Genomic DNA, 21319 nt, shown 5'->3' with positions numbered 1-21319 from the left:
TCTATACTTTTCGCTTCCAAATTGATGTCTCTAGCTCTGACTTCTTTGCTGAGCTCCAAACCTATACTGCAAACTGCCTACTATACACTTTAACCTGGAAGATCAAAACTGAAACATATATGCTCTTCCTCTTAGCTTCCTTTTCTTGGTTAATAATGATAATGACAGTAGTAGTCAATATTTATTGAGTCCTTACCATGTGCCTGCACTGTTCTAAGCCTTTACATGCATTATTTTAATCCTCACCATATGTGGTATACATTAATATCATTCCCATTTTACAGATAAACTAAGGCACAGAGAGTTCCCCTAAGTCATATGGCTAATAGCAGGCTGGGATTCAAACTGGGCAATTAAACTTTTTTTTTTTTTTTTTGAGATGGAGTCTTGTTCTGTCACCCAGGCTGGAGTGCAATGGCATAATCTCGGCTCACTGCAACCTCTACCTCTTGGGTTCGAGCGATTCTTCAGTCTCCTGAGTAGCTGGGATTACAGGCACCTACCACCACACCTGGCTAATTTTTGTGTTTTTAGTAGAGACAGGGTTTCACCATGTTGGTCAGGCTGGTCTCGAACTCCTGACCTCGTGACCCGCCCGCCTCAGCCTCCCAAAGTGCTGGGATTACAGGCATGAGCAATTAAACTTTTGGTCTCTGCTATAGTTTGAATGGGTCCCCCCAAAAAAGTTCCAGTTATTAGAACCTTAATTCCCAATGTGGTAGTGTTGGGAGGTCAGGTTTTTAAGGGGTTATTGGGTTGTGAGGGCAGAGCCCTCATGAATAGATCAATAGCATTTTGGAGGGGTGAGTTCTCACAAGAATGAATTGTTTTAAAAGGGAGCTAAGCTTGCTCTTGTGGTCTCTTTTGCATTTGCTCACTTATCCCTCAGTTTTTCCACCATATTATGATGCAGTACAAAAGCCCCAGCCAGAAGCTGTCACCACGCCTCTGGACTTCACAACCTCCAGAACCACAAGCCAAATAAACTTCTTTCCTTTATAAATTAACCAGTCTCAGATATTCTGTTACAGCAACAGAAAATGGACTGAGACAAGCTCTTTATCTACCATGTTTCTAACTAATTATGTTAACTATTAGTTCTAGACTACAACTATGAATATGCTAACTAGTACTACCTACTTTGCCTCTCTAAAATACTATTTAGTGCCAGGCATTGTTCCAAGCTTTTTTTTGCTGTTAATTAATTTAATCCTCAAAACAAAGGAAACTTTGTAACTTTATAAAAGAAACTGAGGCACTGAGAGGCTAAGCAACTTATCAAAAATTGCACAGATGGAAAAGTACCAGTGTTGGGGCAGTCTAGCTTCAAAGTTCACAGCCTTAACTATCTACTCTACTGCATCACTTCCCTACAGCACTCAAGTCTAACAGCTGGGAGTTTAAATTGTTCACCAAATTTCTCTCTCTCCTTCCAAAGCATTTTATAAACATACTGTCTTCTCTCTACTCCATCACATCACTCTTAATTCTGGCACTTATAATATCTCATGTGGACTACTGCAAAAGCTTCTTAATCATCTCCCTGCTTCCTGGGAAACATTTCCAATAGATCTCCTATAATGCCTCCAGGTTCTCTGGAAAGTAAATATCTTAGTAAGTCACTACACTACATTACACCATTCAAAGCCTTCTCACCACCTATATAATAACTATGGTTTCCAAACCTTAGCATGTATAGGTATCACTGGAGCTTGCAGAATGCAGATCTTTGGTCCATCTCATGAGATTCTAATTCTGTAAGTGCAGTTTAGAATTCAGAAATTTTAAATTATACCAGGCACCTCAAGGCATTCTTGTGCATGTGGTTTATGGCCACACTTTGAGGAACACAGGTTCAGAGAACAAAGTCCCAGCTCCTTATCAAGGAAACAAGCTCATCTCTGCTTGTATCTCATTTCATTTGATGCTCCAAGATAATGGAATCATTTACAGTTCCTCAAACTACTCAGTTTCTCACTTTCATGTCTTTGTACCTGCTTTCCCTTCCTCTAAAACACTCTTTTCCTCCTTCCATCTGATAAATTCTTTCTCTTTCAAACCCAGCTTAAATTTAAATGTTATCTCAAGGGGCCAGGCATGGTGGCTTATGCCTGTAATCTCAGCACTTTAGGAGGCTAAGAAGGGCAGATCACTTGAGGCCAGGAGTTCAAGACCAGCCTGGTCAACATGGTGAAACCTCATCTCTACTGAAAATACAAAAATCAGCCAGGTGTGGTGGTACATGCCTGTAGCCCTAGCTACTTGGGAGGCTGAGGCAGGAGAATTACTTGAACCCAGGAGGTGGAGATTGCAGCAAGCTGAGATCGTGCCACTGCACTTCAGCCTAGACAGCAGAGCAAGACACTGTCTCAAAAAAAAAAAAAAAAAAAAAAAAAGAAAGAAAGAAAGAAAGAAAGAAAAAAAAAAAAAGTTATCTCTAGGAACCTTCCTTAACTTCCTTCCACATGCCAGCCTACTCCCCCCACCATCCTGACTTCTGTGCCTTGATTTATACTGAAGTCGCTACATCTTTTACAAGTCTGTCCCCTTCTAAACTGCGGCCTCCTCTAGATCCGAGTAAGCATCTCATCATCTTTTATAAGGATGACCTAGCATAGAAGGTGCTCAGACAGCAGTCACATCCAACTAAGGGGCTGGATAATGAATGGGCAAATATGAAAATCTCAGTTGAAATTACCCCAAAAAATATAAAGGTATTGCCCAGAAAATGATGAATGTCATGAATCTATAAAATTAATACATGTATTTAGGGTTGTTGTATAAACACCAATACATGTTTTATGAAAACAATGTATCTTTAAGCATAAAATCAGTGCTACAAAAAGCTTAGTATGTATATTACCGGGTAAAAAGCAGAATCACAGTTGCCATCTCACATGTGTATGTGATTAGCTTTGAATGATTTCTGGATTATATGTGGCAGGCTTCAACACATGCACAAAATGATTATTCAATTCATAAATGTTCTATTATCACATACCTAACAGCACAAAGGCACAATTGTAGAACAAAGTGGAACTCTTTTTTTTTTTGAGACGGAGTCTCACTCTGTCACCCAGGCTGGAGTACACTGGCAAGATCTCAGCTCACTGCCATCTCCGCCTCCTGGGTTCCAGCAATTCTTCTGCTTCAGTCTCCCAGGCAGCTGGGATTACAGGTGCATGCCACCATGCCTGCCTGATTTTTATATATATATATTTTTTACTAGAGATGGGGCTTCACCATGTTGGCCAAGCTGGTCTCAAACTGCTGACCTCAGGTGGTCTGCCCGCCACAGCCTCCCAAAGTGCTAGGATTACAGGCATGAGCCACCACGTCCAGCCAAAAGTTGAACTGTTTTAGTTATAACATAAACTCTACTGATTTGTAGTCAAAGGTACGAATGTTGAAAAGCCAAGTTCTTAGGCCAGTGCTGTTTGATATTGCCTAGCATAGTCCCATGCGTGTGAATATGTACGAATGATTACCCCTGCAGCTGAATGCATTGTCACCTGATCTGTGTGTTCCTGGGCCTCCAAACCAGAGCCTGACAGTGGTGAGAGGGAAGTTAAATCATAAGGTAGTTTACAACTTATCCTATTCAAATCAGCAAAGTACTTATGCAAAGCATTCTTCTGGGTACTTTTTGGGAATTATATGTGACTAAAGACACCATCCTTGACCTCAAGGAATTTACCATCTTGGGTAATAAGACCCAGGCACAAGTAATAATAATCAAAGTGGATTCTGAAAGAGAAAGTGGTTTTTGAGGCAAGGATAAAATTGGGAAAAGAATTCATGGACAAAGGTGTGTGACAGCACAGAGGGCGTTCAAGCAGCCTGCACTGCTGATTGATTTGTCCAACCTCATTACTTTTCATTCCTTTGAACTTTTTCACCCGATATGGGATGTGTCTTCGAAATAACAATCATGTCCTCTCCTCTTCACCTTTCTGTACCTCTTCACACTGGTCCCTTTGCCTGGGACACCAATTCTGCCTGCCAACCTGGGTAAGTCCTACCCATCATTAAAGGCCCGGTTTAAATTCCTTCCCATTTCTACAGCTTACCATCACCTATCTCATGCTGTTAGTTGCTCATACATCTATCATCACAAACTGTTAGCTGAAGAGGGCGACAGAGAATGTCATTTCTTTCATCTCTATATTCCCATCACCTAGAATAATGCCTGGCAGGCACTAGGTGCCCTAGAAATGTTTTTTGAGGTATATTATTGCATAGTGAGTGTTGTCTTTTGACTAGATACTGGATTTGAATGTAAAGTTAAAGAGGAATGCAAGAAAAAAAAAAAATCGACAACAACAATGTAGGAATGAATTTAACCAAGGAGGTAAAGGATCTGTACACAGAAAACTATAAGACATTGATGAAAAAAATTGAAGACAACCCAAATAAATAAAAAGATGGCTCATATTCATAGATTGGAAGAATATTAACAAAATGCCCATACCCTCAAGTGACCTAAAATGCAACTGCTATCAAAATATCAATGACATTTTTCACAGAAATAGAAAAAGCAATCCTAAAATTCATATGGAACCACAAAAACTCCCAAATAGCCAAAGCAATGTTGAGCCAAAAGAATGAAGCTGGAGGCATCATACCATCTTATTTCAAAATCGACTTCAAAGCTATAGTAATCAAAACAGCATGGTACTGGCATAAAAACATAGACCATTGGTACAGAATAGACAGCTCAGAAATAAATCCACACATTTACAGTTGATTTTCAACAAAGATGCCAAGAGCACACAATGAGGAAAGATCAGTCTCTTCAATAAATGGTGCTAGGAAAACTGGATATCTACATGCAGAAGAATGAAATCAGACTTTCATCTCACACCATATACAAAAATCAACTCAAACTGGATTAGAGACTTAAACATAACACCTGAAACTGTAAAACCACTAGCAGAAAACATAGGGAAAAACTCCATGACACTGTTCTGGGCAATGATTTTTTGAATATGAATGCAAAAGCACAGGCAACAAAAGCAAAAATGGACACATAGAATTACATCAAACTAAAGAGCTGTACAGCAAAGGATCACCAGAGTGAAGAGACAACCTACAGAATGGGAGAATATTACATCTTGATAAGAGGTTAATATCCAAAATACACAAGGAATTCAAACAACTCAATAGAAAGAAAAAAAATAGCCTGATTTTAAAATAGGCAAAGGTTGGCTGGGTGTGGTGGTGCCTGCCTATAGTTCCAGCTACTCCAGAGGTTGAGATGGGAGAACCGCTTGAGCCCATTGAGCCCAGAGTTTGAATTCAGCCTGGGCAACAAGGTGAGACCCCATGTCTATTTTTTTTTTTTTTTTTTTTTTTTTGAGACAGAGTCTTGCTCTGTCACTTGGGCTGGAATGCAGTGGCGTGATCTTGGCTAACTGCAACCTCTGCCTCCTGGGTTCAAGTGATTCTCCTGCCTCAGCCTCCCAAGTAGCTGGGACTACAGGCGTTTGCCACCACACCTGGCTAATTTTTGTATTTTCAGTAGAGATGAGGTTTCATATGTTGGCTAGGCTGGCCTTGAACTCCTGCCCTCAGGTGATCCACTCACCTTGACCTCCCAAGGTGCTGGGATTACAGGCATCAGCCACTGAGGCCGGCCTCCATGTCTATTTTTAAAATACAAATAAAATTAAAAAAAAAAAAACAGGCAAAGAACCTGAATAGATATTTATCAAAAGAAGACATACAAATGGCCAACCAGTATATCAAAAATGTAATCTCAGCACTTTGGGAGGCCAAGGTAGGTGGATCACAAGGTCAAGAGATCGAGACCATCCTGGCCAACATGGTGAAACCCTGTCTCTACTAAAACTACAAAAATTAGCTGGGCGTGGTGGTACACGCCTGTAGTCCTAGCTACTTGGGAAGCTGAGGCAGGAGAATCACTTGAACCTGGGAGGCAGCGATTACAGCGAGCTGAGATCATGCCACTGCACTCCAGCCTGGCAACAGAGAATCCATCTCAAAAAAAAAAAAAAAAAAAAAAAAAAAAGTTGAACATCATTAATCATTAGGAATATGCAAATTAAAACCACAATGAGATAATACCTCATACCTGTTAGAATGGCTATTACCAAAAATACAAAAGAAAAAATTAGTCAGGTATAGTGGCACATGCCTGTGGTCCCAGCTACTTGGGGGGCTTTAGTGGGAGGATCTGGAGGTTGAGGCTGCAGTGAGCCATGATCTCACCATTGTACTCCAGTCTGGGGAAACAGAGCGAGACTCTGTCTCAAAAAACAGATAAAAGATATCAAGTGTTGGCAGAGATGTGGAGACAGTGGACCCTGGCACAGGTTGGTGGGAATGTAAATTAGTACAGCCATTATGGAAAACAGTATGGAAGTTCTTAAAAAAATTAAAAATACAACTATCATATGAACCAGCAATCCCAGTACTGGGTATATATCTGTTAGAAACAAATTTTTGGTGCCTCAAAGAAATAGCACTCGAACATAAATTTAATTTTCTCAGCAAGGCAATTTTTACTTCTATAGAAGGGTGTGACTTGCAAATGGAGTAATGGCGAGAGCACACCTGGACAAGGGAGGGGAAGGAGTTCTTATCCCTGATGCAGGTAGCCCCTACTGTTGTGTCGTTCCCCTATTGGCTAGGGTTGGACCACACAGTCTAAGCTAATTCCGATTGGCTATTTTAAAGAGAGTAGGGGTATGAGCCAGAGTGGTGGGGTGAGTATTTTGGTGGGAAGGACAGTTAGGAACAGGTAACTAAAGGTGACTTAGGTCAGAGCAGGTGATCAGGATGAGTCAGGATGGAGAAGGTGACCAGGGGAACAGATGTGAACTACCAATTAAAACTGATGGAAAAGGTTGTTTCTGAAACTACGAGGAAGTTAACTTTAAAATGGAGGACAAAGAACTGAACATACTGACATACTGATTCTTTAAAGAGAAATCTAGAACTCACTGTATCTAAAATATCTAAAGAAAACAAAGTCAGGATGTCAAAGAGATATCTGCACCCCCATGTTTCACTGCAGCACTGTTCACAATAGCCAAGATATGGAATCAACTTAAGTGTCCATCAACAAATGAATAAAGAAAATGTGGTATATATATATACAATGGAATACTATTCAGCTTCAAAAAGAGGAAATCCTGTCATTTGTGACAACATGGGTGAACCTGGAGGACATTATGCCAGGCACAGAAAGACAAATAATACATGATCTCACTTATATGAAGAATCTAAAATTGTTGAATTCATAGCAACAGACAGTAAAATGGTAGACACCAGAGGCTGGGAAGGGTGGGGGTAAAAGGACTGGAGAGATGTTGATCAAAAGACAGAAAAATTTAGTTTAAAAAGAGGCATAAGTTCAAGAGAACTATTGTAAATCATGGTGACCGTAGTTAATATATTATGGCCAGGATGGTGGCTCACGCCGGTAATCCCAGAACTTTGGGAGGCTGAGATGGGCAGATTGTTTGAGCCCAGGAGTTTGAGACCAGCCTGGGTAACATGGTGAGACCCAATCCCTACAAAAAAACGAAAACAAATATTAGCTGGGCTTGGTGACATGCAACTGTGGTCCCTGCTACTTGGGAGGCTGAGGTGAGAGGATCACTTGAGCCCAGAAGGTAGAGGCTACAATGAGCCATGATCATGCTACTGTACTCCAGTCTGGCCAACAGAGCAACGCCTGTTTCAATAACAAGAAAAAAAAATTATATACACTTGAAAGCTGCTGAAAGAGTGGATTGTAAGTGTTCCCTCTAGAAAAAAATGATAAATATGTGAGGTAATGCATATGTTAGCCTGATTTAGCCATTCAATAAGGTATACATATATCAAAACATCATGTTGTACACCATGAATATATACACATTTGGAGATTAGGTCTTTGAAGGGGTGATTAAATTAAAATGAGGCTGTTAAAGTGGGGCCCTAATCCAATATGATTGGTGTTCTTATAGGAAGAGGAAGAGACAGTAGGGGCCGAGCCACAAAGGGATGACTATGTGAGGACAAAGAGGCAGGAAGGTGGCCATCTGCAAGGCCAGAGGCCTCAGAGGAAACCCACTCTCCCAGCACCGGGATTTTAGACTTCTAACTCTAAAACAGTTCCAGTTTTTCAGAACTGTGAGAAAATAAATGTGTGGCATTTAAGCCACCCAGACTGTGGAATTTTGTTATGGTAGCTTTAGCAAACTAAGACAGCATCTTTACTTCATTGATAAAGTCAGACATCGTGCTGCATGCCAGGCACTGTTCTAAGTTCTTTACGAATGTTTACACATTTAAACACCTTTCCATCAGTGCCAATACATCACTATGGCTGCATTTCTCAATGGGCAGGAGGGGAGAAGATATACCCCCTTGTCCCTGGGGTGGGAGCTGGCGACTCAAAACCAATATAGTTTGAGCACAGGAAACCCCCGAAAGACATGTCTCTTTCCTCAAGTGGGTATCAGAGATGATGATGATGATGACGATGAAAAACAAGAGTAAAATCTTAGCTACCATTAATTGAGCTCTTTCCCTACACAGGCACATGCCAGGCGTATTACAAGAATTCTCTCATTTCACCCCCAACAGCAACCTTAAGATTTATATAATATTTCATTCCCTTTGCTTTACAGAGGAGAAAACACTGTTCAAAAAGGGTAAGCCAGTTGCCCAGCTGGTGAGAAGAATCAAGATTCCGACCCAGATCTGCCCAATTCCAGTTCTGAGTCTTTCACTGCACATGGCCTAGGGGAGTAGACTGGGGTCACTTGGCGGGAGGTGTGGTGGGTGGAGGTTTATATGAGAAAATGAATTTCTTTGTAATGCAAGAGATCAGTGGGGAGCCAGCAAGTTTTTTGAAACGAAAAGGTAGTAGGGATAATCTAAAAGCCTTATCAATTATACATGCAAAAACAATAGCTCTCATTCATTTAGCTCCTCCTACATGTCAAGCATTCAGCTTGGAACTTAGAATAGTTCTAATAAGCAAATATTTTTGCATTTTCATTTCATGGACATAGAAGTTGAAGTTCAGGGAAGCTGAAAGATTTGTCCAAGGCTCAAGTAAGCAGTGGAACCGGAGTGGCAGACCTGGGCGCCTCCCAGTCCTGCATCCACCCAAGCTCGTCCACTCTGCTCTGGTGGAGAATCAACAACCCCTGCACCCATATTGCACATCTGGCTGTGAATGTATGAGGGCTTCCATGCTCTGAACAGACAAGTTACATATCATATCATGGTCTTTACCAAGATTCAGCCTGAAGCATTAACAGTGAGCAGCTCTGCCCAAGAATGTTCCACAGAGCCTTCATCTCCCAAGATGTTTCCCACGGAAAAAGTTCTATGGTTGGAAGTTTGGATGTGCTGCCTGTTATCTACCCTTCTCCTGCCTAAGAGACTTACAATGCACATCAGCAGATTCTAAAGGTTTTAAGAAGTTCTGAAATTTAAAAAGGTCAACTTCTTTCATTTAGCCTAAGGTTTCCCCAATTTATTTGAACCACAGAATTGTTTTTCTATGTGTGCCAGCTAACATACAGTGCAGCACCCTTTCAGAGATACTGCATTATTAGATGAAAGAGGGAGGAAGAGAAGTCTGCTGGAGCTACTTTTTGAAGCTAACTAAAACGCAGACTTTTCTCCCCTTAAGAATTATCAAGCCCTTTGTTGTTTACATTTAGTTGCTTTCTACTGAGAACACAGACAGTTTAAAAAGACAGAGACCACAAATCAGAGGAGGGAAGGGCTATTTGCATTCCCAACTCTCTTGGCTCATCCTGTACCTTCTTGCTTCCACCCCAACTCCGCCCCAACCCCATTCTTTCTCCAAGTTTCCACCCCTCCTCCTCTCCTTCGGGCTGCTCTCCAGCTACACACAGCTAGAGGTGGTTGCAACTTGCAATGCACACATCCCCTCCCTCCTGCAATGCAGAAGCAGTGACAGGGAGGCATCAGATGCTCTGCCCAGCGTACAGCCTCAGCTCTGGCACAAGAAGACACTCCCAGGGAAGAGGGGCATTGTGGTGGAGGTGGGGGGAGGATGGACAATTTTTCCTTTAAGATTTTCAGATTACGGGTGCTACGATTTTTCTATTTCTCTTTTTGCTTATTTTCGGCTTGTAATTTCCTACAATGAATATGCAGCACTTGTGTTTTCAGGAGGAGGAAGAACAGAAAGGAGCGAGTAGGGAGGAGACTAGAGGCGGAAGAGAAGGAAATATCATCTCTGGAGGAGACTGCATAAGCTCGACTAACAAAAGACATGCAATTTTACAGCAGTACATCTCCCAACACCTGCAGGTAGAGTTCCTGGCTGCAGTGTTGCTATTTGCAATGACACGTGCCCAGTTACCCCTTAACCAGTGCCAGCTCAGGCATCAGGCACAGAAGCCCTCTCCTTACCCACTCGAAAGATCAAGTCGTCTTCGATGGGATTCTCTTTTCGTTTTCCAGTGCTGTACATGCTTGCGGGTCTTTTCACAGCTTTCTGCTTGACGTGGCCGCTCCCTGGGGACTTAACGCGCCTCTTCACGCCTTCGGTGGTGGGAGACACGTCAGCGGATCGGATCACTTTCAGCTTAAACGGGCTGCCTCGGATGTGCTGGTCATAGAGTCTCAGAGACAGGGTAAAGTCCCCTTCCTTCTGGACAGTGTACAAAAACTCATAGGTGCCGTTCTTGTTGTCCAGGATCTCCCCGTCTGCCACGCTCCCGTCCGGGGTGCTCAGTTCGGCGGTGAGGTAGGCGTTGCCGGTTTTGCACAGCTCACCGTCTTTGTCCTTGGTGGTGATGGTGACGGACATGGGCTGCCCGATGATGGTCTGCCGCAGCCCCTCGCCCGTGGCCACCGTCTCTGAGGCGACGGCGTTGGTGGTTAAGATCGTCCCGAGGTTGTGGATGGATTTCTTCAGCCCCTCGGTTTCCACGATGAAATCCAGCTGGTCGTTCTCCCGCGGATGCAAGGGGAAGTCCTGGTCGGCCAGCTCGTTCAGCTTCTCGCTCATCTGCTTCTTCACCAGCAGGACCTCGGTCTCCGTGCCATGGTTGAGGGCCTGCGCTGTGAAGTTGCTGCAGCTCTTAATGCTCTCCTGCCCCTGGAGCAGAGTATCCAGCTGCGACTGGAGGACCTGCGGGAAAACCAGAGGCCTGGTGAGCTGTCCCACAGGGCGGGGCTCAGCCCGGGGCAGTGCCCTCCCCCGGCGAGGAGGAGGCTCTACACCTGCCCACGCAGGTGGCTCTGAGCAATTGGTGTTTGTCAACCCAGGGAACCCAGTGCTAATGCAAAGTCCTAAATTGTATTCCCAGTACCTTCTCGAGGTTTCCCTTCCGCCTTGCCCTCTCTTCCACACATGTATTTCTTGGCTCATGTGTTTTGGAGAGGGGAAAACAGAAAGGTCACTACCAAGAGCACAGCAAACTAATTGCTATGCCTGACATCTGAAATATTCATTATTCGGCATCTTTCCCCAGTGTCCAAAGCTGCCCCATCACCACCTAAAGGAACAGGAAGGAAACAAATGAAAACTCTCCACACCGGAACATCAGAGGTTTTTCATCCCTGTTTTGTGAACAGATATGCAGAGTTAAACAAAGGCTGCAGTCAGGGTTCATTTTGAAGCTGACTAACAGGTTGGTGTGGGTGAGAGAGCAATTAAGAAACTATTTCACGTTATAACTGAGGAATGAAAACAATCCAGTTTAACTCTAAATCCTGAAAGCATTATATTATAGTCAACCGTGCCTCTTGTCAAATTATAAACTAGTACTTAAAGTCACAGAGTCATCAAATTTTGCTGAAAATAGGGAAAAAAAATAGCTGGATATTACATTCAGTGAAAACTATAGTTTACTATACAATGATGACACTTAAGGACCCCTTGTTGCTATTAGGAAACAATAAGCTAGTGCCCTTGGATATCATGTCTCTTCTAGGACATCTGTAATGATTCTGGTCTTACTTTGTGTTTGAGGCCATAGTTGACCTCCAGTTCCATAAGCAGCACACTCTTGCGCACATTTAAAGTCTTCTGGAGCTCATCAAAGGTGGAATGAATGTCATCCACAATGCTGGCCTTCTGGTTGGTTAACTGATGAATGATTTCCGAGATGAACTGAAGAGCAGAATCTATTTCTGGGAGCCTGGTGGACAGTCGTTAAAGGTCGTTATTTAACCTCAACCCAGAAATAGTCCAAAATCTATCTAAACACTACATTTTTGTTTAAAAAAGTTTCTATGCCTTTCATCATCTTTAAAAAACAATAACCAGAGAACAGAATAAGATATGACATAATTACTGCCTCAGAGAGAAGAGACTTTGTCTCTTTAGAGACAATCAAAATTGTCAATTTCAATCTACCATCAATTGTCCAATTTTGATAATTAATTAAGGGTATAAAGACTTGAAGTTCTCTGAAAAGCCATTCTGGCCAGATTAATTCTTTGTTGCAGGGGCCGTCTGGTGCATTGTAGGATGTTTAACAGCATCCTGTCCTCTACCAGATGCCAATAGCTCTCCCTGCCCTGCCTCCCATTCCCCAACCCCCTGCCAAAACACACAGTTGTGACACGAAAAATTCTCCAGGCATTGCTGAATGGCCGAGAACCACCATTCTAGATAGTTGTATCTTTTCCCCTAGCCACATAAAACACTTATCCATACTCAGATTCTTGAGAACTTCTCGTAAGTTTCCAAATTCTTTGAATTACTATAGAACAACCACACTTTTCTCACTGCAGCTATCAGTAGAGAGATTTCTTTTGTCTGCTTTTCTGCTGGTTTCTCATTTCCTCTCTTTGGTCTTTCTCATGCACCACTCAGCTACTCTGTTCCTTCATTTCTGTGCCAAAGAAGGAACTTGGAAGCAGGAAAACAAGGAAAATTAGCAATCATTGCTCAAGACCATTTTGCAGAGCTCAGATAGAAAGGAGCCAACCACAGCCAACAAAATGGCCTGTATGTGTGATAGGAACAGCAGATAAGGAAGGCTCCTCAGAGAGCCTGGTTTCAGGGATGAATTTCAGAACTCTCCTGAGAGCACGTTCTTTGAGTGTACTTTAATTCATGTAATCATACTTAGGCACTAAAACAAAAATGCCACTCATAACATAAGGAGGTTGGAGTTCTACCAACAGGCAGAAGACAACCTTCCATGCTCATTAGTTTATGACAACAAATCCATGATAAAAGAACTTATTTACCCACAAAGCCTGATATCTCAAGGGAAATATGAACCTACTGCTGTACTTAGACAAGAGGCCATGAGGCCAGGCCCCAAGTACAGGCAGCCAGTTGGGGGTTTGGGGAGGGGTCCCCCACCTTTTGTTGACAGCATCCAACTGGACCTGGAGCGAGGCCTTGTGCTGTTCCACCACATCCTTGAGCGGAACTGTGGGGTGCTCTGCGTGCTCCCCCTCCGTGCACTCCCGACACATGGCAGTCTCACAGGACTGGCAGTAAAATTCCATCACCTGTGGATGACACAAGAAAAGTTCCTGGTTCTGGGCCACGGGTTGAGGGCTTACTCTACACTAAGCACTTGCCTTGCAGTCTCTCATAATTAAATGAGAGCCACCCCCAGAATGTCAGCATTATTAAGTCCAGCTTCACACGAGAAAAGGAAGGATACATTTTTATGTGACAGGTCTCAGAAGTGGAGCTGACTTCTAAGCTCCTTCTATAACCATAAAACCAGCTTTTGGGTATCCACTCCCCTAAGCCAGAACAGTACAGGGCTGTGGCGCTCAAACATTTTGATCTCAGGACCCCATTATAATCTTTAAAAATTATTGAGGACTCCAAAAGAGCTTTTGTGTATGTGAGTTATATTTATAGATATTTCTTTTATTAAAAATTGAAACTAGGCTGGGTGCAGTGGCTTATGCCTATAATCCCAGCACTTTGGGAGGCCAAGGCTGGAGGATTACTTGAGGCCAGGAGTTTGAGACCAGCCTGGGAAACATAGTGAGACTCTGTCTCTACAAAACATTTAAAAATTAGTATTTAATCAAATTTTTAAAAATTAGAACTGATAAAAATTTTGAAGTATTTAATTTATTAAAAGCAGTAATAAGCCCATTAAATGTTAATGTGAATAATGTAATTTATGAAAATAAATATATTGTGAAAAACAAAAAAATGTTGTGGGAAGAATGGCATTGTTTTCCATTTTTGTAAATATCTGCAGCGTCTGGCTTAACAGAAGATAGCTGGAGATTTGTATCCGCTTCCACATTGAGTTCGTTGTGATAGCATACATCACATAGCCTGTGGAAAATTCCACTGTACAGTCTTGAGAGAATGAGAGTGAAAAAAGCAAATCATGTCTTCATATGATTATGAATATAGTATTGACCTTGAAGACTGCTTGAAAACGTCTTGGGACCCACAAGGGTTCCTGGACTACACTTTGAGAACTGCTACTATTTGGCTAAGAGACTTATCCAAATAAGAATTCAGGTTTGATCTGTTTGCCTCCTGGCTTCACCACTTATTTAGCTGAATGACCTTGGACAAATTTTCAACCTCACTGTGTCTCAATTTCTGCCTCTGTCAAATGGAGACAATAATAGTAACTACTTCACAGGGCTACTATGAAGAAGAAGTAGGTTAGTATGCACGAAGAATTCAGATGGCACCTGGCTTTGGTACATCATAAGTTCTTAATATGTTGTAGCTCCTGTGGGGATGATGATGATGATGATGATGACATTATCTGCTTACCTGAAAATAAAAAAATCTTACCCTGACAATGATGAACTGTCAGTAACAATATAATATAAAGCCAGAAAGTTAGCTTCCTTGTAGAGGTATTACCCTGTTTTCTCAACTGGAAATAATGTCTTCCAGTTTTCAATTCCCAAAGCACTTTCAGGAGAAACTTTTTCTTGACGTATAACACAACATAGAAAAGGGCATAAATCTTAATGCAGCTTGATGGATTTTCACAAAGTGAAGGCAGTCACCAAATTCCTTTTATTTATACCCAATTTATGAAATATAAGATTTTAAATTCCTAAGCCCAGGAACTCTCCCACCCAGAGCCTAGATAATACCATACATTTAGTAGGTATTCAATAACACTGCTGAATGAGTGAATGAGGGGAGGCTCTTAGCCATGATTCGGGTGGCATTTGTAAGACCAACCAAGGGGCACCTCCTTCCTCATTAAGACTCACTATGTTCCATAGTGCTTTCTGGAGAAGATTCTCCTAGGAATAAAGCACTCAGCTTGCTCATACTACATGTGTTTTGGAAAAAATCTTTTCTGGTGAACCAAATTCAGATAAAAGTCCTTCAAACCATGTCCAAGATAATTTTAAATTTCATATTTATCATAGTTTCAAGTAGGTACATAGTAAGTAAGAGGTTTAGAAAGACACTTTTGTTTTGTCACATGAAGATGTAATTTCATGTACTTTGCTCCTCGCAGGCCTTTCAGGAATAGGCTTGAAACATCAGTTGGAAGTCTCTTTTATGCATTCTCTGCTCAAAGTTTCTTTTATGCATTTCTCAGCTGGGTGCCGTGGCTCACACCTGTAATCCCAGCACTTTGGAAGGCCAAGGTGGGAGGATCACTTGAGGCCAGGAGTTCGAGACCAGCCGGGGCACCACAGCAAAGCTCTGTCTCTACAAAAAAAATTTAAAAAATTAACTGGACGTGGTGGCACATGTCTGTAGTCCCAGCTACTTGGGAGGCTGAGGTGCAAGGATTGTTTGAGCTTGGGAGTTCGAGGTTGCAGTGAGCTATGATTGTGCCACTGTACTCCAGCCTGGGTATCAGAGGGAGACCCTATTTCAAAAAGGAAAAAAGTATTCACACTTCTCATTAAAATATGTTTTAATAAACAAACTCAAATGAAAATTCAAATATCCCACAGAAAGACTATAATACTGGTCATTTGCACCTTATTTTGGTCCAAGTCTGATACAATCCAGCAGAAAGCACAGCTTATAGAAGCTGTTCAATAATTATTTGCTGAGGGACCATATGAGCTAAGGGATACTTCCAAGGGATTTTCCCAGTGAGGGAAGACTATACTTTGGGTTGCATTTGGATATTTTACCATATTGCTTGCCTTCATGTGTTCAGGAAACAGAATGATCTAAAACTATATGCAGTGTAAGCAAATGCTTGGTAACAATATATAAGCCCCATATCATAAATATTTTACTTGTTATTAGAAAAAAACTCTTAATCCAAGAGGTTTCCTGTTTTTCTGGCAGAGGTTTTCTGTTCCCTCCTGGCAGAAGGCAGGATAATTGAGCATTCCCCACTAAATTCTGAGATTTCCTTTGGAAAAATTTCATCCCCTGGGGTTTGTGAAACATAATTCCGATGAAGGCTGAGCTTTTTTATTACTTCATGGCTTCAGCCAAAGGTGGTTTACTTTTACCAGACATTTTATTTCTAGATTATGTACAACTAGATTAGCATTTACTAATATTTCATCTTCATGGTCAGTGCTCAGGAGGTCTCTTTAAAGCAGGTTGTCACTGCCAGTCATATGTACCAGAGGACAGACCAAAAATAGAATGTGAAAAGACTTCTTCCCTCAGGTTATTTAGGGTGTTGGGGTGAATATAAGTATATGAACTGAGGGAATAGGCCACATTAACAGTGCTTAGTCAATCCAATGGCACTCTTCCCAAACTAATCTAGTCTGGGACTGAGTTCCCACATCTTCACTGGAAGAAGGGAGCATGGCCTCATGTCTGGAATGGGTCTGGACCAAAGGCAAATTTTACTTGGGAATCAGTGTGCACATTGCATTTAGAAGCTGCAAATACTATATGATATTTTTTGCATTTTGTGGTCTGAGTTGAAGTTCCCCAGCAGTGTAAGAAGCGAGATGACAAAGAATACTCGTTGGAAGAGAGAAAAGGATACAAAATAATATAGAGTCACTAAAAATGTAAAAATCCTCAAGATCAGAGTTCATCATGTATGACAAAAGATCAGCATCCATTACTATTATTTTCCTTCTTTTTAATTCATATTTTTAAATGATTGCAGGGAAGTGATGTTACTGAAAACAGCAGCATAAGAAAATCTGTGTCATGTCACTGGTTGGTAGCTAATCTACTGGAACACACTTCATTAGCCACATATGACAAAAAATACAAACTTTACAAAATTAGTTCCATTAGATAATAAAAATGGGGAATGAAAAAATATAAAATAATTAGTTTAGAAAAGTCACCAAATAACAACAGCAAAAAACTGTAATAACCATCAACAAAAAACCCTAGGGAGAGGGGAGACTCTGATTCCCAGAGTCGCCACAATATACTACTTTAAATGTTCAGTTTCCATTGGAAAAAAGTGAAGTACACAAAAAAGGGCAAAGTTCACAAAGAGGAATAAAAGAAATTAATAGGCACTCTCCCTTAAGAAGCCCAGACTGGACTTACTTGACTTTAACTCTTTCATATATGCTCACAGAGCTAATGGAAACCATATATAAAGAACTATAAGAACAATGTCCCACTTAATGGAGGATATTAATAGATAGGAATTACTTTTTTAAAAGCCAAATAGAAATATTGTAGGGTTAAAAAATATAACTGCAATGAAAAATTCACTAGAAAAGTTCCACAGAAAATTCAAGCAGGAAGAAGAAGTTTAACTTGAAGATAGGGCTATTGAGATTATACAGTCTGTGAAGCAAAAAAAAAAAAAAAAAAAGCGGGGTGGGGGAGAAACAGTAACAAAACCTAAGAGACCCGTGGGACACCATCAAGTGTACCAAATATACCTAATAAGAGTCCCAGAGGAGAGGAAGAGAGAAAGGGAAAGAAACAATATTTGCAAAAGTAATGGCTGGAAACTTCCCAAATTTGATAAAAGACACAAATCTACACATCCAAAAAAAACTTAATAAAATCCAAATAGGAAAACTCAAAGAGATCCAAACCAAGAAACAGTATAACCAAAACATAAAAAGACAAAAACAAAGAGAGAATATTGAAAGCAGCAAGGCAGAGGTGACTCATTTTATACAAGAAATACTCCATAAGCAGATTTTTTTTCTTTTTTCTGAGATGAGTCTCACTCTGTCACCCAGGCTGGAGTGCAGTGGCTCAATCTCGGTTCACTGCAACCTCTGGCTCCTGAGTTCAAGCGATTCTCCTGTCTCAGCCTCCTGAGTAGCTGGGATTATAGGTGCGCGCTACCATCCCCGGCTAATTTTTGTGTTTTTAGTAGAGACGAGATTTCACCATGTTGGCCAGGCTGGTCTCAAACTCCTGACCTCAGGTGATCTGCCTGCCTCAGCCTCCCAAAGTGCTGGGATTACAGGCGTGAGCCACCACGCCCGGCTGCAGATTATTTAATAGCAGATTTCTCATCAGAAACTATAGAGGCCAGAAATCAATGGGGCAACATATTCAAACTGCTGAAAAAAAAATAAGCCTGACAACCAATACTTTTTTATCTGGCAAAACTATCCTTTAAACATGAAGGAAAAATTAACACATTACCAGAAATACAAAAACTGAGTGTCTGTTGCTAGTATACCTTCCCTACAAGTCATGCCAAAGGGATTCCTGCAAGCTGACCTGATTTGATACACTACAAAGTAACGTGGGTCCACGTGAAAAAATAAGGAAAGCAGGTAAAGGTAACTACATGGATAAATATAAAGGTCAGTATTAATGCATTTTTGGTTTCTAACTCCTACCTGACATAAAATAAAACTGCATAAAACCGCATAATCTATAATTACAAATTTATGTAGATGAGCATATAACATATAAATATAAGCTAGAAGAAGCAAGGATTTTTACATACTATTGAATTATGTTGGTATTAATTTGAATTAAATCGTTATAAGCTAAAATGTTAATTATAACCCTCAGGGCAAACAATAAAGAAAAATAAAAAATATGTATAGTAAAATAAATGAGAAGGGAATCAAAATGGTATATCAGAAAATATCTATTAAACATAAAAGAAGGCAGTAATGGAGGAATAGAGGAACAAAAAGATGCCATACAGAAAAAAAATAGTAAATGGCAAAAGGAAAGAAAGCCTTTCTTTTCAGTAATTAACTAATTTAAATGGATTAAACTCTCCAATCGAAGGGCTGATACTGGCAGACTGGATTGAAAACATAATCCAACTATAGGCTCTCTATAAGAGATTAATTCTAGATCCAGAGACTCAAATAGGTTGAAAGTGACAGGATGGGCCAGATGTGGCGGCTCATGCCTGTAATCCCAGTACTTTGGGAGACAGAGGCAGGAGGATTGCTTGAGTCCAGGAGTTCAAGATCAGCTTGAGCAACATAGTGAGAGACCCTGTCTACTAAAAAAAAACACAAAAATTAGCTGAGCATAGTGGCATGTGCCTGCAGTCCTGGCTACTCAGGAGGCTGAGGCAGGAATATCAATTGAACCCAAGAGTATGAGGCTGCAGTGAGCTATGATCATGCCACTGTACTCCAGCCTGGGAAACAGAGCAAGTCCATCTCTTAAAAAAAAGAGAGAGAAAAAAAGGAAAAGAAAAAAAAGAAAGTGAAAGAATGAAAATAATATTTCATGCAAACTGTAACCAAAAGGGAGCTAGAGTGGCTATTCTAATATCAGACAAAATAGACTTAAGACAAAAGTTGGACAGTATATAATTGACAGAAAGGATATTATAAAATTGATAAAACTTTAGTTAGACTGACCAGAGAGAGAGCGCGAGGTGGTGGGGGGCAGGGGGGGGTGCAGCAGGGGTGGTGTGGGAGAAGAGAGAGAGAAGACTCAAATTACAAAAATCAGGAAGGAAAGTGGTGGGGAAACTACTACTGACATCACAGAAATAAAAAGGATTATACAGAATACTGTGGATAGTTTTATGCCAACACACTGAATAACTTAGACGAAATGGACAAATTCCTAAAAACACACAAACTACCAAAACTGACATGAAGAAATACAAAGTCTGAATAGACCTATAATATGTAAGGAGATTGAATCAATAATCAGGACACTTCCAACACAGAAAAGCCCAGGACCAGATGGTCTCACTGGTGAATTCAACCACATATTTTAAGAAGAACTAACACCAATCTTTCTTAAACTCTTTAAAAAAAAAAAAAGAAGAGGTTGAGGGGTAATACTTCCTAACTCATTCTCTTAGTCCAGTATTTCCCTGATACCAAAGCCAAAGATACCACAGGAAAATTACAGACCAATAACCCCTATAAATATGGATGAAAAAATTCTTAATAAAATGCTAGCAAACTGAATCCAGCTGTATATTAAAGAGATTATACATCATGAGCAGGTGGGATTTATCCCAGGAATGCAAGGGTGGCTCACCTAGACAAATTACTGTATGTAATACATCACATTAATAGAATGAGAGAAAAAAACTCATTATCATCTCAATTAATGTGGGAAAAGCATTTAACAAAATCCAACATCCTTTCATGCCAAACTAGAAATAGAAGGGAACTTCCTCCTCCTAATAAAGAGCATCTACAAAAAACCCACAGTTAACATCATACTTAACCAAGAACAAGAGGCTATTCACTCTCATCACTTCTAGTCAACAATGTACTGAAGGTGCTGACCAGGGCATTTAGGCAAGAAAAAGAAATAAAATGCACCAAAATTGGAAAGGAAGAATTAAGAATTTCTCTATACAGAGATGACATGATCTTATATACAGAAAATCCTAAAGAATAAACACACACACACACACACACACACACACACACATTCACACAATTAGAGCTAATAAATGAATTCAGCAAAGGTGCAGGATACAAGATTAACAAACAAAAATCAGTTGTATTTCTAAACACTAACAATGAATAATCCAAAAGTGAAATTAAGAAAACAATTCCAAGCTAGGCATGGTGGCTCATGCCTGTATTCCCAGGACTTTGGGAGGCTGAGGCAGGAGGATTGCTTGCCCCGAGACCAGGCTGGCCAATATAGTGAGACCTGTCTCTGTTTAAAAACAAAAATCCATTTACAATATTATCAAAAAGAGTATAACATAGTTGGAAATAAATTTAACCAAGGAAATGCAAGACTTGAATACCGAAAACTACTAAATAGCCAAAACAATCTTGAAAAAGAACAAAATTGGAGGACTCATAGTTACCAATTTTAAAACTGACTATAATGCTACGGTAATCAAAACAATGTAGTACTGGCATAAGAATAGGCATATAGATCAATGGAATAAAATGGAAAGTACAGAAAGAAGCCCATACATCTACGGTCAATTGATTCATGACAAGGGTGTCAACACAACTCAATGGGAAAAATAGCCTTTTCAACATATTATGCTGAGGTAACTGGAAATTCACA

General features: G+C 40.7%; 1 protein-coding gene across 15 annotated transcripts in view; it reads right to left on the bottom strand.

Moving 5' to 3' along the window:
* The window catches only part of TRIM2 (tripartite motif containing 2), a 134917-nt gene that overhangs the window by 32513 nt on the left and 81085 nt on the right, over positions 1-21319 (bottom strand). For 13 of the 15 annotated variants that reach the window (XR_013417336.1, XR_013417337.1, XR_013417338.1 and 10 more), the window contains 3 exons: positions 13325-13476; positions 11966-12146; positions 10411-11134 (listed from right to left, as the gene is read on the bottom strand). Coding sequence is in view for 8 of the 15 variants with exons in the window: in XM_015139356.3 (XP_014994842.1) it covers positions 10411-11134; positions 11966-12146; positions 13325-13476 (1057 nt within the window). In the remaining 7 variants the exon portion in view is untranslated. Of the gene's footprint in view, positions 1-10410; positions 11135-11965; positions 12147-13324; positions 13477-21319 lie in introns of those variants that run through there. The other 2 variants (XR_013417341.1, XR_013417342.1) reach the window with 1 other exon arrangement.

The sequence above is a fragment of the Macaca mulatta genome, chromosome 5 (assembly GCF_049350105.2).
Source record: "Macaca mulatta isolate MMU2019108-1 chromosome 5, T2T-MMU8v2.0, whole genome shotgun sequence".
Classification (NCBI taxonomy): Eukaryota; Metazoa; Chordata; class Mammalia; order Primates; family Cercopithecidae; genus Macaca; species Macaca mulatta.
This window is presented reverse-complemented; position numbering and strand designations above follow the sequence as displayed.